The following is a 16,881-nucleotide window of genomic DNA, read 5'->3' as shown; positions in this document are numbered from 1 at the left end:
TTTTGATCCTCCGTTTCTGGAATAAAATCTCCTTTCCCTATTTGAGAGTCTGAATAGAAGAGGTAGACCATGTCTGTAGGACACAGAGACTCTCACACTGGAAATTACATACCCACTATTCCTCAACTCGAATTCTGCTACTCCTATACCTGTCTGCTTTGATGCCAGATAGTACAGATGCCACTCCACCCCTACACCCAACCAAAGATCAATTTGCTCTTCTACCAACTCATAGCTTCTCAGATATCACCCAGATCATCTCCTAAATCCTCTGTATTATTTACATGCCCTCACTGTATTTACATGCCCACTCCCCAAACCTAGATATTACACCCATAAAAGAAAGAACTGAACTTAAAATATTGAATTCCCAGTAGATGTAAGACAATTGCTTGCTTCTCTAAGTTCTCCTTAATGTGGTAATGCAATATGTTTTTTAAAGACTAAGTAGTTGAGCTAGAATAATGACATACTTCTGCACTTTTTAGTTGCATATTATCAGGATATAGCACAACTTGCTTTCTATCTCTGTCCTGTCCCTACCTGACATTTATAGTCAACCCCATAGCACATTATGCCATTGTTAAAAGTTGCACAGATTAAAAGGGTCATACGCTGATCGTTCTTCATTATTACATTCTTTCCACAAAAAATGAACCAGTTCATGAAAATCATTGCTTCCAATTTTTGAACAACACAAAAATACTAAATTGAAGTAAACCTTCCCTAGTACTGTAATGTGTAATAACACTAATATATACCGGAGCACAGTTCACTAATTCTTATCACTCACATAGATCTCAGTTCTCATTGGGGCTCATAATTTGTTTTTCCTATTTCAAGCCTACAACACATATAAGGTCAAATGGTTAAAAAAAAAACGTATGAGAATTTTGCCCTGGTGAAATTTGAATGCAGGATTCCAGTGCTATAAAGTCCTAAACTAAGCTAGATAAATAATCCTTCAATCATTTTCAGTTATAAAACAATATTAATCACATCAAAAAATATAGTTCAGTGTAAAATTCTGTATCTGTTACCAAAAGTCATGTAATGATAGTTGCACTTGGGGGTAATACAGAAACATTTTTGCACCCATATTACAGGCACCGGTCTAATAACCCAAACTAACAGCATCATAAATCAGTCGGGTCGGTATGTGCGGCTTTAATACAGGTTTAAAAAAGCACCCGTATTCTGCTTGTGTGAAACTGAATGGAGTTCCTAAGGAATTTTCAGGAATGGAGAAAGTGCCGGATGGCTAACAACCTGTCAAATAGTGACTCAAAGACAGTAAATAAGCAGTGGGAATGCAGGTCGGAAGAGGACAAGGAGACAAAGTTACAGGTGACCACAAGGGTCAATTCTGTTGCATTTTGTTACAGTGATTTCAATAAGCAGCGCAGTTTAAAAAAAAAAAGTGGTATGGTTTAGCCGTGATTACAAAAATTGCGGCACATAATTGTGATGGAAACTGCAAAAACCCCTCGAATCATGTACAGTAAACACACCCTAAGGCCACCTGCACACACACTACTTTATCTTTGTGCCACCATAAAAATCCCTGGTGCTGTATATACAGAGCTCTTCTCCCAAGCAATGCTTCTAGAGAAGAAAAGCTCTGTATACGCAACAAAGAGCGTTTCTTGAGTCCCGACTTCCGTTATGCACAATCGCAGTGAATAGGATTTTAAATGGAGCGGCGATCACACTTCCACTTCCACTCCATTCAATGTCTTTGTGGCCAACAGAAACAACGATCATGCAGTGAGGCGGAACAGGGGTGTGAACCCACATTCTTGTGATCGTGAGGGGACCCCGATCGATCATACATTTATTCCCTATCCTGTTGATCGCTGATAAATGTTCTTAGTGGGAAAACCCCTTTAAGGCCACTTTCACATGGCAGTATTTTGCCTCAGAATATGTGAGTCTAAACCAGGAGTGAGTCCAAAATGACGTGCAAATTTTTCCATTATACTTTTTATGTTTATGTCCCTTTCTGGTTTGGGTATAAAAATACTGATGGAAAATACTGATAAAAATACTGTTAACATATCATAATTTTCTGTAACAAAAATATATACAAATGACTTGTGGGCTACCAAATTGCATGTACATTTGTGCTGATATTCATGGTTTTGCAGGTATTGCGGGTATGTGTATGATAGTTGATGTGTTGGCATTAATGAGCACATGGTTAATGATGACAAATCTCAAAATCACAGGCAGAATAGCGAGGTAAATGCTGTTGGAGAGTGGTGAAGGCAGAAGATAAAGTCTGTTTTTAAAGTGTGGAAGGAAATAGAGTACAGTACATTAAGGAAACCCACACAAATACAGGGAACCTTCAACCTCCATGCAGATGTTGTATTTGGTCAGACTATCCGTGCTCTTATCTTTTTCTCTTTTTTTTGCACATTATGGGGAATTTATCAGCCTGAGAGCCATAACTTTTTTTATTTTTCTGTCGATGTAGCGGTGTGAGGGCTTTTTTGCATTGTTGGGCGAGCTGTCGTTTTTATTAGTACCATGTTGGGGAACAAATTACTTTTTGATCACTTTTTATTCAATTTTTTGAAAGTGAGAAGACCAGAAAACATTAACTAGTTCAGACTATTACAGATGCGGTGACACCAATTATGTTTTTTTATTGCTTACATGTTTGTAAATAATAAGAAAAGTTTTTCTTCAATTTTTATTTATTCAAATTTATTTTATTTTAAAAATGTTATCAAACATTTTTTTTTACTTTTCTTTTTAGTTCCCCTAGGGGACTTTACCATCGTTAGATCACTCATGCAATACACACCGCAATACTTATTTATTGCAGTGTATTGCCTTTATTTGTTCTCTACTAATAAGCCTTGCCTCTGGCAAGGCATAATAGTAGGGTACTGATGGCAGACCTGGAGGCCTTCAATAGGCCTCTGGCTGTCATGGCAACCAATGAGCATTGATTGGGAAACAGAGGGAGTTCCCTCCCTCTTTATAACGGCTCAGATGCTTTGGTCGCTATTGACTACGGCATTTAAGGTAGTAATCTTCTATCCAGGCCATTGCAGGTGGATGTCAGCTGTTTGAAAAAGCTGGCACACACTGTCTGCAGCGTGTGCTCAGCTCCTGAGCCTGCGTCATCTTGGGGTAGCGCACATCCGACGTAACTGTACGTTGGATGTTGCTAAGGGGTTAATACACGCTGTGGTCTTTGCTTTAGATTACTATGTGAATATTAGTATTACAATTGCAGTTTCATGCACCCAATATTTTTTGGTTGCAAAAAAATTCCAACAATGCCACATATTATTGCCGTTGAGCCTGGGCCATAAGTTGGAGACATATTCTACAGCACTAAGATAAATAATAATTGTTTAATAATCCTCTATACAAGGAAAGAGACTGATGATTGGCCTGATAAAAGCAGAAGAACAGGTTAGGGGAGTTGGGCTAAAACTTCTAGTAGGTGCCATCTGATTTCTGAAGCAGCTGAATTATGTCTTGTTGCTTTCATTTTGGCGTTAGGATGTTTGCAGAAGGGCTGGTTTAGATTCTAAAGTTGTATCATAATGGCATATACACTGCTCACAAGAAATCCACTCAGCAAGGATGGTAAGTGACCTTTCCTAGAGAATCAAGAATGCAAAATAGCTCATATCAGCCATACAGTACCAGTGACTCCTCCAGAAAAAAGAGAACGCCATCTGTAGAGAGGACTGTCTCGGGGTTCTTGCCCCTCATCAGTACATAGTAGGGCACTGGTTAGTTGGATCATATGCATTAGATGCAGCTCAAAGGGAGGGGGTACTGTCTCTCATTGAAGAGACCCAGCGGGTGTATGAAGACTTATTCACAGGCAATGGTCCATGGGGCAAAATATGCTAAAGAGCTCACATCAGCCAAACCAGAGACTCTGTCAAAATGAAGAGCAAACCCTTCTCTAGACATCACTGTTTCAGGGTTCTTGCCCCTCATCAGTACAGAGCAGGGAAGAATCCAGGAATCTTCTAGGCTATTGCAATGGGGAACATCTGTAGCATTTTCCCAACAGATAGGGCACGCTGCAGATTTGAAAAACCGTAGCATGTCTAGAGTCCGCTGCAGATTTTTTTTACGCTGGCAATGAATGGGGTTTGTTAAAAAAAAAACACCATTCACTTAGACTGTATTGCACTTTGTTGAAGTATTTTGGTGCTGATTCTGCAATTGAATTTCTGCAAAAAATACGCAATGTGTGAACCTGGCTAAAGTAGGGGTAAGAGATTATTTCATTAATACTGTAAGTATCATTGACTGCGTATCAGTACTGCTGCTTAGAGATCATGATTGTTTTTGTGTTTTGCAATATGTTAGTACCTGCAAGAATTTCCTAGGCCTCCTTCACGCACACTTTTTTCTGCGTTTTTAGACACTTGTAGAAAACGCCATGAATTTAAAGTTTTTCATGACATTGTTTGCAAGATTTTCATGTGAATTTTTTATTTTGTAACATTTTGAACATGGGTTCATGAATAAATAAGCTGCAAAATATAATTATCAATTATGTACGGGGACAGTATGTTTTTATTATGACTTTTGGTCGTAATTAAACTCAGATGTTTTTGAACTTGTAACTATTAAATTGGGCTAGGTTAAATCTAAACTTTAGATCTATGAAAGGAGTGGAATTGGAAATATAACGTAATCAACTGTCCAGCCAAGTGGCATTGTGTTTTACTGTGCTGGAAGGAAAAAGATTCCTTGATTAAGCTATTTAACCCCACTGTTGCCAGAAACCATTTTACCATATGGTTAACATAAGGGTCCCTCTTCATCTCTATCCCTCCGTCTAAAATAAAAAATATTTTCCACAACAGGTAAAAATGTAAATCCTATTTTATATAAAAAAACGAAGCTTATGAATCTGTGAGTATTGGCACAATCCAGGGGTAAAACTATGTTCAGATATGGATCAAAAGCTCAGTTTTAGTCCGTTCCTTTAGATATGACAGCAAGAATGGCGCAGCATGTAGTGCTATTCTTGCCGTCAAAACAAGGGACACTATGACGAATCCCCCAATGGACCCAATTGTAAGTCAATGTGGTCTAGAGGGGCCCTTTGGTATCACCCGTACGACGGACCTGGCAGAACGTTGCGGCTTCTGTTACAAATGGTAGTAACAGCGCAGATGTGAACAGAGCCTAAGATAACCAAACAAGAATTCACCCGCTCTCTTATCAACTTCCTCACTGACTATAGCCAATGAAGCCACCTTTCTGTTAAATTAACTTGAACTGTATTAACTACAAACCAATAATGAAATAGTCTAATAAGGTTTTTCTGAAGACTTTTTTTTTTCTTCAGGTTGCCTAGCAAATTGCTGCTTTTAAGCCTGGGTGACCACCATTTCAACACATGCACCTACATGAACAAAAGTGGTCCCCAGGGATTCTACCAGCTTATGTAGCTTCATATAACAAAGTGATCTCCAGAAATAATCTGCTACGCTAGAAACTTCATGGTACACAGACAAGGAGGACAAGTTTGAGTCTTCATTCCTTAGTGACGAAATGTGGATATACAGTGCACTCAGTGGCGGATTATCATTAGGGCGGTTCGGACGCCCGCCCGGGGCCCAAGGCTCTCGGGGGGCCATGGCCGGCCGAACCACACATGATCGCACGGCACTCCTCATGCCCGGTGGGGCGTGGCAAGCACCGGAGGGGGCCCCGGTGCTAGCCGTAGCCACATTCACACATCAATGAAAAGTTACCATAGTACTGTGATACTGTCAGTATGTAGGGACACAGCCCTGTGACAAGGGTAATCGTAACACCCATTTGTTAATGCTTGCTCAAAAAGGTAGTGTTAAAAATAGTTACGGCACGGCAGGGTGGCGGTGCGCAAGGGGGGCCCAAGTTTGGGTAACAGCCCAGGTCCCATCGTCTACTTAATCCGCCCCTGAGTGCACTGCAAACATGCAGTTATACCTGGCAATGGTTGGTGAGAGCTTTGGTGGCCTCTAACCCACATAAGAGGGCAATAGTAGTATAAATGGGCAGCGGGGAGATGTAATGGCATATCATGATAATTGAGTATTAGCGTGGCAGAGCACTCACTCATTACTCTGGTAAAAAGTTTGCATGGGTCCCAGGTGATTCAAGCTACTCCTGTTTCCAACAGTCAATCAGTTTTAGGTTGCCTGTACATGATGCGGCCGAGCTGTGGTAATTACCGCGTGGCTGAGTACCGCCCAGCAAAAAACACATGAGTGCCATGTGCTTCACCCGTACTTGCCCTGAAACCATGTATGGGAACCCTTAGTGACTAATTTAATGAACAATAAAATCTAAACACCTGCAATTATTTCAGACTACCGGGTTATAGATGGATAACATTGTCCTGATTGTGTAATATAATGGGAATAATTGATGACATTTCTTTTTTTTAATCTGTGACTTACAGAGTTCCCTTGTGGTATGGAACATCAGTTTATTTTAAAACCACATCCCACAACCGAACGGTTAAAATTCCTGATGCCGTGAGGTATGGAGATCTTCTAAACCACCCTCCCCCTCCTCACTTCTCTTTTTATATTTTGGTAATATAAAGAGATGTAACTTGAATCTCCTGAGACAAACAGTAAAATCAATAACGGGGCTCCCAAAAACTACACGTCATTTGTAGTACTGCAACCTTCATATGGGGCATAGGGACCTTTTGGGACCACTCTGGTTCCATGTCCCAGGTGCGCCCACACCCTCTGTACTGCTATAGTTACACACCTCGTCATATACAAATCAGAAAAACGTACAAATATAATAAAATTTCTATTCAAGCATTGGTATTTAGAGCTGCTCTGCAGATTACGAGTTGAATAAGAACAATTAAGTGAATTTCAGTGTTTGAGAATATTATACTTGATTTGCATGATGTTACTAGGGATGGAAAGAAAGACATGTGCGCCAGCTATTTTATGAACTGTCAGAAGCTGAGAGCACAGGACATACTGAAAATGTGTGATCTGAACACCGTGTTTACAGGGGATGTTTCGTTTGGAAACCCCATTTTCATATACAAGGCCCTTTTAGGAAATACTGAGATGATATTAAAGGGATTGTATAAGACTAGAAAAAACGTTCTGTGTTCTTCCAGAAACAGTGCCACTATTGTCCATGGGCTGTTTCTGGTATTGCAGTTCAGACGCAAGTGAAATGAGTTAGGCTGAACTGCAATACCATTACTGCCCATGGACAAGAGTGACCCTGCTATACAGGCGCCTTTGTCATGTGCATGGGCCCTTGTGTGCATGACGCCTTAAAGGGTTTTTATTCTTTTAAAGATTCAGGCCATACATCTCCGCTTTAGTCAGTGTGTTGTATCATGGCATTATGGCCAGCTTTAGTGGTATGCTCAACAGTTGTCGCTGCTTAAGAGGATGGCAACAGTGACCGGGGTCGGGGGCCTTTATTCCCATCATAAAACTTACTATTAGTTGTATAACAATAATATTTATAAATTTTATAGCACTGTCATCGTATAACCTTATACTTGGAGCTGTTATTTGGTAACTGTGTGTTGGTATTACACCAATGGTGGTATTTATCAGGGTAAGGCCACACGGAGCGGTAGGGTAAGGGGTAACTTGCTGATCGGTATGTGTCCGACAGCTCGGACCCCCACCGTTTACGAGAACGGGAAGCCCGAAGTTGCCCGAACCCCAAGTTTGAACCGAGCGACAGGTCGCTCATGCGCCCTGCCGCACCATTGATTCTCTATGGTAGTGCCGGAGATAGCCGAGTGCAGTGTTTGGCTTTTTCCGGTGCTGTCATAGAGAATAAATGGAGCGGCAGAGCTGCCGGACACCCACCGATCAGCAAGTTACCCCTACCCTACGGATAGGGGGTAACTTGTTGTAACCTGCAAAATGGTGCGGCCATAAAGGGTGTATTAATTAATGGATGCACGATTTTGCAGATAAAGGGACGGTTTACCCGCATTAACGTGCGGCCACTAACAGGCTATTTGCTAGCTGCACTGAACATGGTGCCGGCGTGGTTGCTGACAGCGTTGCGACTGTGTCAGGGCCGCTCCGTGGGGCCTTACCCTCAGTGTGGCACCACACTATACAGTATATTGTTTTTGCAGTGTATGGGGCACTATTATTTAGACAACAGCAACAGAGTGGAAGTGTTATTTGGGCTCCATACTGTATGATGCTGATAATTAGTCAGTATATCAGACGTGTCAACTGCCATTTTACTGGAATTGACCCTATTTGTAGCCTCCCTCACCCGGTCACCTGGAGATATATATAGTTTTCACCTAGTTGCCGGGGAATGGTGCAGCATCCTAAATTTATTGGATGAAATCTTTTACTAAGATTGATTGGTACATGCCTTATGGGAATTTTTTTTTTACTTTCCTCTGGATCAATATGGGTAAAACAAAGTTCTATAGTTTACCCTTAACCCTTCACTTTCTCCCATCCCTTGGTTGAACTTGATGGACATATGTATTTTTTCAACCGTGTTTAATGCTATGTCGGCACATCATATAAATGAGGAGGCACCAACGTAGGCATCGTACAGGGCACCATCCACCATAAGGGGGAGATTTATCAGAACTATTGCAAGGGAAAAGTGGCATAGGTTCCCATGGTGTCGGGTTGCTGTTTCCATTTTCCTAAGGGTCTGAAATGTGGAATCTCAGTGGCTGCCACGGGCAACTCCCCCACTTTTCACTTGCAATAGTTTTGATAAATCTCCTCCAAAGAGTTGAAATAAGATATGACAGGTGTATGAGTGTCAACGTTTCATTCAAACACATCTGACAATGCAAAATATTCTTATTTGACATGTAATAAATGAAATGTCTCATCTTACAATGACAGCATGAAACATTTCACCCATTAGGAGAACATTTTTGACCTGGCATTAGATGGACAGTATTTTGGAGTACAAGATGTTTCATGCAACTTATAACTGAGGTGCATGCTTGCAACAAATTTGTGACCCCACCCTAAAACCTCTCACTTACAATACGAACAGGTGATAGCCAGATGCTGCATAAATATGGCACAAATATAAACCAAGATCCACATCTGTTCCAAAATACGTCTGCAGAAGTTTTTATAACTGTGCCCTTTATTCTTTGCAGCTCAGGTCGATCATAAAGACAGTCACTCTCATGCTTTCCAGCTCTGCTCTTTTTTACTATATCATTAAAGTCAGTTTCGGCACATGGATCAAGCACCCCATCCTCCGAGTGTAACTCTTCAGTAAAATTCCCAGTATGATTGGACTTGTGGTTGCTCCCATCCCATAGTCTAACCCCCCCCCCCCTCCCTTTACAGTCCAAAGCAGCTGGCAGAAAACTTTCTTCTATCTCTTCCCTGTTCTGTTTGAAGCTGATCCTATTACAGGCTGCACTTTTCCTCTTCGCTATTATTTAAGCTGCCTCTAGACCAGACTCTGCACTGCGAAGATCATGCAGCAGCAGTAGTAGTAGTGGTGGTGGTGGTGGTAGAATTACATGCAAGCGCCCAGGACTATGCCCAGCCTCACCTCTGGATTTACTCCACTAATGTTTAACTATTTGCACTGGAGCTGTTGAATGGTTACAGGATAAATAATATTAAAACTTTTTTTTCTTTTTGTCTTGACTGCTCTCCTTCAACCTGGATCAGGGGAATACATTCCTCAGAGGGAGCCAAAAAAGATGAAGGTAAGTCCTTTGATTTTTTTGTATTATTTTGTTGCATCCAAACCCAACCTGTGGCTCTTTGGCCATCATGGTATGTATGTAGTTTATTACCTGTAAGGGGGATCTAGCATTTGTCCCCCGCCCCCATTTCCTCAGTTAGTTAAATCTTATTCATTTGGATTCTTGCTGTTGACAACGATTGGAGTGAATGTTCGAGAACATATTATTGTTAACAATATTAAAGCTTATGCGTATGGTCTGATGCAAGTCGGTGATTATGTCTATGTGTTTTACAGACATGGGTGAAGTGGTTGATCGGTCTTCTGGTTGGGGCAGTGGTTGTGGTTGCCATAGCTGTTCCTGTGGCCCTGTTGGCCACTAAAGGTAAGGTTGACAGATGTTTCTGGGAGGATACCTGTAGAAATAGAGGTGGGAACCTACAGTTTGATTTAGAAAACATTTATATACGGATGTAGCCATCTTTAACTTGACTCTGATAACTTGTTGCAGCGTGATATCACACAACAAAAGCCATTGATAAGTCATTGAAAAAGTCAAGATAAAGGATCTAGCCACTGTATATTTAATGCGTTAAAAGTCAAGATAAAGACGACTACATCTGTATGGGCTTACCATATAGAGATTTTCACTGTGATCCGGCCAAAAATATCTACTTGTATTGATAATTACAGATAAATATGAAACATGATTGTATCAGAAATATCGGAAATAATGAAAACAAATATATATATTTTTTATCTTATCACTGTTGGGAATCAAATAAAAAAAACATTACATAGCAATAGCATGTTTCATTTGGCTCCATGATAGCAAAATATGATTATATTTTAAAATATATATTTTAAATCGGTAGCTCAGAAGCAGGGACGTAGTTTTAGGGGGTGCAGAGGTAGGAGTCGCACCCAGATCCCGGTATCTGAGGGGGTTTAAAGCCCCCTCTACAACATAAGAAGACACCAGTAATTTGAATAGCACATGTTAAGGTGGGGGAGGCTTGTTACTGTTTCTGATTGGGCCCCAGGAACTTTAAGCTGTGCCTATCCTTATAAGATTGGTCTGATAATGGTTTGATGGGACATTGGAATGATTTGGGGCAACAATGTTTAGCTACAAACTCACCATAGGAAGAAAAAGAAGTAAAGATTATCAGCTGTATGGGGTCATTTTACACAAATTTAGTCCAAATAAAATGTATCAAAATATATATTTTTGTATCATTAATTTATATATATTTTATTTTCATTCTTTTTTTATTAAAATAGAGGACACTGCAAAAAAAATTCCAGTCGTTACTTTAACAAGACAATCATGTATTATATAGTACCAATGCTCAACAGTACTATACACAGATCGTAGCAAGACTTATTATCCCCATCGTTATGGTTTTTTCCATTTAACAACTAGTGTTCCAACAGGACTAGATCACTCCAGACCAGCACCTATAAAATGTCCCCTTACTTTGCATGTTATGAACTGGGTCCTATAATGAATCTTTCAGATGTGAGGTTATTTTTTGGGCAAGACATCTATGATCAACCCACCAAAACTGTGATATTGAGTCAGTTTCATGGACCTAAAACTCAACTTCCCCCTAAGCTATGGTCAGGATATAGACATAGCTTCCTGGGAATATAAGTATAATTTAAATGGCTTTAGGTGTATTTAATAGACTGGAAGTATTAGGTGAAGTCTATTATGCTTTGCTTTTTTATATGAATGCAATTTGGGTCCAATATGGGCCAATTTCAGATGGCTGCATTGGGCCACCTTATGATTTCAAGACTTTAGCCCCCGCAGTTCTACTAAGCTGAACTTCAATCACCATAGTGTTCTGTGGCGATCTAAATTTAATTCAGTAGAACGATGGGGGCTGGTCCATGTCTTGCGGCCCGAAAGGTGACAATACACTAAGGATTTTGATCGGCCAAAACATTAGATCTAGAAAATGATCATCCATTTTTCGTGCACTGAGAGATCATGTTCGACAAAAACCAAGCCCCAGAAATCTGTTCGATTTTTTTCAGTCGTAAACACTTATTAAGACTGTACAAAAATCTTTTCTTTTTGCGATCGATGATAAATAAAGAACATACAAAAAATTACATCATGAAATTTGTTCACAAACAGATGTAGTTATGCTCGCAGACGAATGTCTCCTCAAACAAAAACAACAACAACACACATTCATTGGCTGGGCATGGCCAAGCTGACATAATAAATTAATTAGCAGCAAATTTTTGCCCACAAAAGATTTTTGCGCAGATGAGGATTTTTATATTTTTTTTATGAGAAATTGTTAAACGTCTGTTACCATCGTCTGTTTTGGCAATTAACGCCAATCAACTACGAAAAAGGGGTCATCGATTGTTCATATCCCGAAGGTAAGGTCAGCTTTGTGTAGGGAACAAAAAAGTTCATGAAGAAAGGCACTAAAAAGTACAATAGAACTAATTTTTATAATTTACTTGAAAATAAAGTTGAGTTCTCTTTTATTATAACTAGTTCATTATTCAAGTTGCATACACAGAAAAGACCTTTAAATTGATCGGGTGTGTTGTCTATGTAAATGCAACCCAATTGCTGTAAACATAGATTTATCAGATGCAATGTTCTCTTAACAATTAAGTTGTGAAATGCATCATGGGTTGGTATTTTGCTAATCCTTTGCTCAGTCATTCATTACACGTGGGAAAGGCAAAGCAGATCCAATTGACCCACAACTTGTTTTCATTCCAATCTGATTGTGAAGTTCGACCAAAGTTCAGAAACGTTTCTGTAATCTTTACATATTTTTTACTTCGTCTGTAATTAATAGTATTCTGGTCTTTAGTTGTGTTTTTTTTAATCTGTACCAATGCGGACACTTAAAGGTTATTTCCATCTTATAAATTGATGGCATATCGCAAGGATGACATATCGCGAGGATTTTCGACCTCTGGGATCACCACCGATCCTAAGGTTCAAGGGGCCGCAGTGCTGATTTAACTGCACAGCAGTGCCCTGGCCATCCGCTGTGAAGGGAACTGCGGCACAGTCTCAATCAAGCAAATTGGGTCATGCTGTAGATTCCTGCGCAGCCAAATGACAGAGAGCACAAATGTGCTGGGAATGCACGGGGATGTAATGCTAGATCAGCGCTGGGTGCTTATCATTTTCAAGATTGTAGGGAGTCCCAGAGGTCGGACCCCCATCGACCATAAAGTGGTCGATGGGGGTCCGTACCCTAGCGATATGCTATCAATTTATAAGGTAGGAATACCCTTTTCATCTACATTTTGTGCTTTTTCCTTACCAATGAAATATATTTCATGGATCCCATACTTAAAGAGACTCTGTCACCACATTATAAGTGTCCTATCTCCTACATAAGGAGATGGGCGCTGTAATGTAGGTGACAGTAATGCTTTTTATTTAAAAAAAACGATCTGTTTTCACCACTTTATTAGCGATTTTAGCTTTATGCTAAAGGTTGCTTAATGCCCAAATGGGCGTGTTTTTACTTTAGACCAAGTGGGCGTTGTACAGAGGAGTGTATGACGCTGACCAATCAGTGACCAATCAGGGTCATACACTTCTCTCCATTCATTTCCTCAGGGCATGGGGATCCTTTTGGATCACTATGTGCTGTCTTATACTAACACATTAACAATACAATTCCACAGGATGTCTATTCACAATCTCTGCACTTCGTTACTGTTTCTGTGGTAGTTATAGCAGAGGGAGTGTAATCTCGTTGTAACCTGTCATCTACAGCGTAATCTCGCGAGATTACGCTTGCTCTGCTGTAACTACCACAGAAACAGTAACCAAGTGCAGAGATTGTGAATAGACATCCCGTGGAATGTCTATTCACTGTCTAAACACTTCAGTATTGTTAATGTGTTAGTATAAGACAGCACATAGTGATCTAAAAGGATCCCTATGCGCTGACTAAATGAATGGAGAGGAGTGCATGACGCTGATTGGTCACTGATTGGTCAGCGTCATACACTCCTCTGTACAACGCCCACTTGGTCTAATGTAAAAACACGCCCACTTGGTCTAAAGTACAAACACGCCCACTTGGGCATTAAGCAACTCATTAGCATAAATCTAAAATCGCTAATAAAGTGGTGAAAACAGATCGTTTTTTTAATCAAAAAGCACTGCTGTCACCTACATTATAGCGCCGATCTCCTTATGTAGGAGATAGGGCACTTATAATGGTGACAGAGCCTCTTTAAGCACACCTATACCACCACTTCTTGGAGATCCAAAGGCAATCTGAATGCACCCATTAACTTAGTGGCCTTGGTGTAGAGTTCGATTCTCCCACTTATGGACTAGAGAATCATCCTGTTGACACAATAACAAGGCTCAGCTACAACAGAATTTATGAGGTAAAGAAGAGAACAAAACCCTATTTGTGGACCACTTGCTCTTAACGCTGGGTGGGTGAACCATTCTCTGATGGGATGTAGTGTCCATTGACTTTTGGAAAGTACCTGGAACCCAAGGCTACCCTTACGGTTCTTTTAAATTGCTTTGCAAAAGTACTTTCTATACCATGTTTATCAATAGTATTAGTATGACCATGTTGATGCCTCAGGTTGCAACTGAAATGGATTCCAGTTCCATCTCTAGAGTTTTAAATACCCAAAAACATTTCTCATTCCAGTGAATTATGACAATCTATTGTCCATGAGTGGCCCCAACAGTGCAAATACATGCACTCCCATAAATGTCTTCACACATTTAACATTACCATAAATTATCTTTCCAAGTGATATTAGAGATTTCCACCAATAATATTAACACGATGCAATTACAACTGCTTCGATAGTATAAAATGATATTTCACTGCCCTACATCAAGACAACATGCGGTCCAAAACTAATGGGAGGTCTTAAGAGGTTTATACATTTTGGTAAGATCTATCATACTTCAGGTCATTTCTTAACACATGCCGTCTTTCATCAGAGCAAGAATTATCCTGACAACTGGTTGTATGGTCTTAGAAACCCCAGTGATGATAATCTCAGGAATTAAGAGTGGTGATGGATCTGTTGTCCTTTGTGGCCTACAGGGAAAGTGCAGCTGGTTTACTAATCTATATCCATGCCTTCCTATAATGAGATATGATGTCTTTTTGTTTTGGCTGACTCTGGCATTTTTTACTTTATCATTTGTTTACCTTAAGACAGTACAAGGGGAGGTAGATTACTTTGGAAAGAAACCAAGCACAGACATTACCAGCTGTTCTATAACACTTCTTGCGCAGAAGAACATATCTGAATGGACGGTGTTTACAAAGTTGGGATAGAGTCTGTAGATCTAATGATAATGTATGAGTTTGAGTTCTGTTTTCAAAATTGCTGAAATATACATATTAATGGGTGAAATAAAGGATGGAACAGTTGGCCAAGGGATAACAATGTCAGTGTAAAACCAATGCAGTCGGGAGGAAAACTTGCCTCACTCACAAGTTCTATTTTGATGCACTGGTATAATGTGATAGCATGCAGAAGTAAATCAGCACATTATAAGCTAAGCTTAAAAAACAAAAAAGTTAGTCACGTTTTAAGATTATTATTGTTGAACAACTTTTATTATTTTTTTGCGGGGGTGAGGGAAAAAAAACAGCACTCTTGCCATTGTTTTTTTATTTTTGCTTTTGCAGTGTTCACCATGTGGTATAAATGACATCTTCACTTTGTTCTGTGGGTCATTACGATTACGGCGATACCAAATTTATATAGTTATTTTACTACTTTTGCACATTAAAAACACTTCTTTAAAAAATAATCTTGTATAACTTTTTTTTACTGTTGACGGAGCGTATGAGATCTTAAATTTTGCAGGACAATTTGCAGGTTCATTTGGTACTAGTTTGGGGTGCATATGACTTTTTGATTGCTTTTTATTTTTATCTTTAGATTGCGAGATGACCAAAAATCTGCCATGTTTTTAGGGGGTTTTAACGATGTTCACCATGTGGGATAAATAACGTTTTATTTTATAGTATGGGTCATTACAGATGAGATGTTTCCCATTATAAAGCATTTTGTTACTTTTTAGGAGGGGGGGGATTCTTATTTTTCTATAAACTTTATTGAACTTTTTTTAAAAAACTTTTTATCTAGTCCCTCTGGAATTTCAACGATCTGATCTCCTGATTGCTTCTATAATACACTGCAATACTTTTGTATTGCAATAGTTTATGCCTGCCAGCCTTAGGCAGGGCATAATAGGCTCTCAAACATGACTTGGAAGTCATTGTTTGGCCCATTGGCTGCCATGGCAACCCATCGGCATCCTGCTGTGGATAGGGAAAATCACTGTAGCAGTCCAGGGGTGCGGATGGGCTTACAGAGGGAGCTCCCCCCTCTGTACAACCACTTAGGTGCCGCAGCCGCTATTAACCATGCGTCTAAGGGGATAAGCGGTCAAGATCGAAGTAATCTCTAATCCCAGCTGTTAGAGCAGATGTACTCCGTACATGTACTCCAAAGTAGTCCACATAGAAACTTTAACTCTTGTCACACAAAAAGGGTATAATCTGCATCAATGTAAAAATTGAAAAAGTTTAACTGTTGAAATGCGGGGAGGCAAAAACGACAAAACTTTAAGTCCCCAGGGTAAGCTTGCCAAAAGTTGGCTTAGTTTTCAAGGGATTAAGCTTTTGCCTGCTATATATTCTTTGAAATTACTTTTGTAGAAGTGTTCTCCATCTAGCTTGGCAGGTTAACAGAGAAATCCAAAAAGTCCCACATTGACTGCACATTAGACTCAATTTCAGTTTCGAGTTTAAATTTTGAGGATATTTCTCGTGGATTTTCTTTAGCCGTGATTATGTTGTTATAAAGAGTAAAATGCCTTCAAAACAGAGAAATCAGCTATAAATGATCTGTTCTACTCTCAGGAAAATCCATATTTGATAACAAATATTCTCAATATCTCTCACGTCTCTCTAAACCCCAACTGTCCAATGTACTCCGGTTGAGAACTACATACCCAAGTCACACAAAAAGTTTTCTTAGCCAGCAGATGTTAACACTGTAACCACATTAATTAATCTAGTTTTTATTTTGTTTCATGGTTGTAGTAATTTTGAAATAAAACCACAAGCGATTTAAAAATATAAATAAATTAATTAATTTCATATTTTTAGCAGGAGGCTGTCAATCTTGGGATGTTGT

At 39.7% G+C, this 16,881-nt stretch overlaps 1 protein-coding gene across 1 annotated transcript in view; it reads left to right on the top strand.

The window, feature by feature from the left end:
- Positions 1-9,697: 9,697 nt before the first annotated feature.
- The window catches only part of DPP4 (dipeptidyl peptidase 4), a 56,829-nt gene continuing 49,645 nt past the window's right edge, over positions 9,698-16,881 (top strand). Inside the window, exons 1-2 of the mRNA XM_075831033.1 lie at positions 9,698-9,703; positions 9,979-10,066. Coding sequence (XP_075687148.1) covers positions 9,698-9,703; positions 9,979-10,066 — 94 coding nt within the window. The remainder of the gene's footprint in view (positions 9,704-9,978; positions 10,067-16,881) is intronic.

This window comes from Rhinoderma darwinii, chromosome 6 (assembly GCF_050947455.1).
Source record: "Rhinoderma darwinii isolate aRhiDar2 chromosome 6, aRhiDar2.hap1, whole genome shotgun sequence".
Classification (NCBI taxonomy): domain Eukaryota; kingdom Metazoa; phylum Chordata; class Amphibia; order Anura; family Rhinodermatidae; genus Rhinoderma; species Rhinoderma darwinii.
This window is presented reverse-complemented; position numbering and strand designations above follow the sequence as displayed.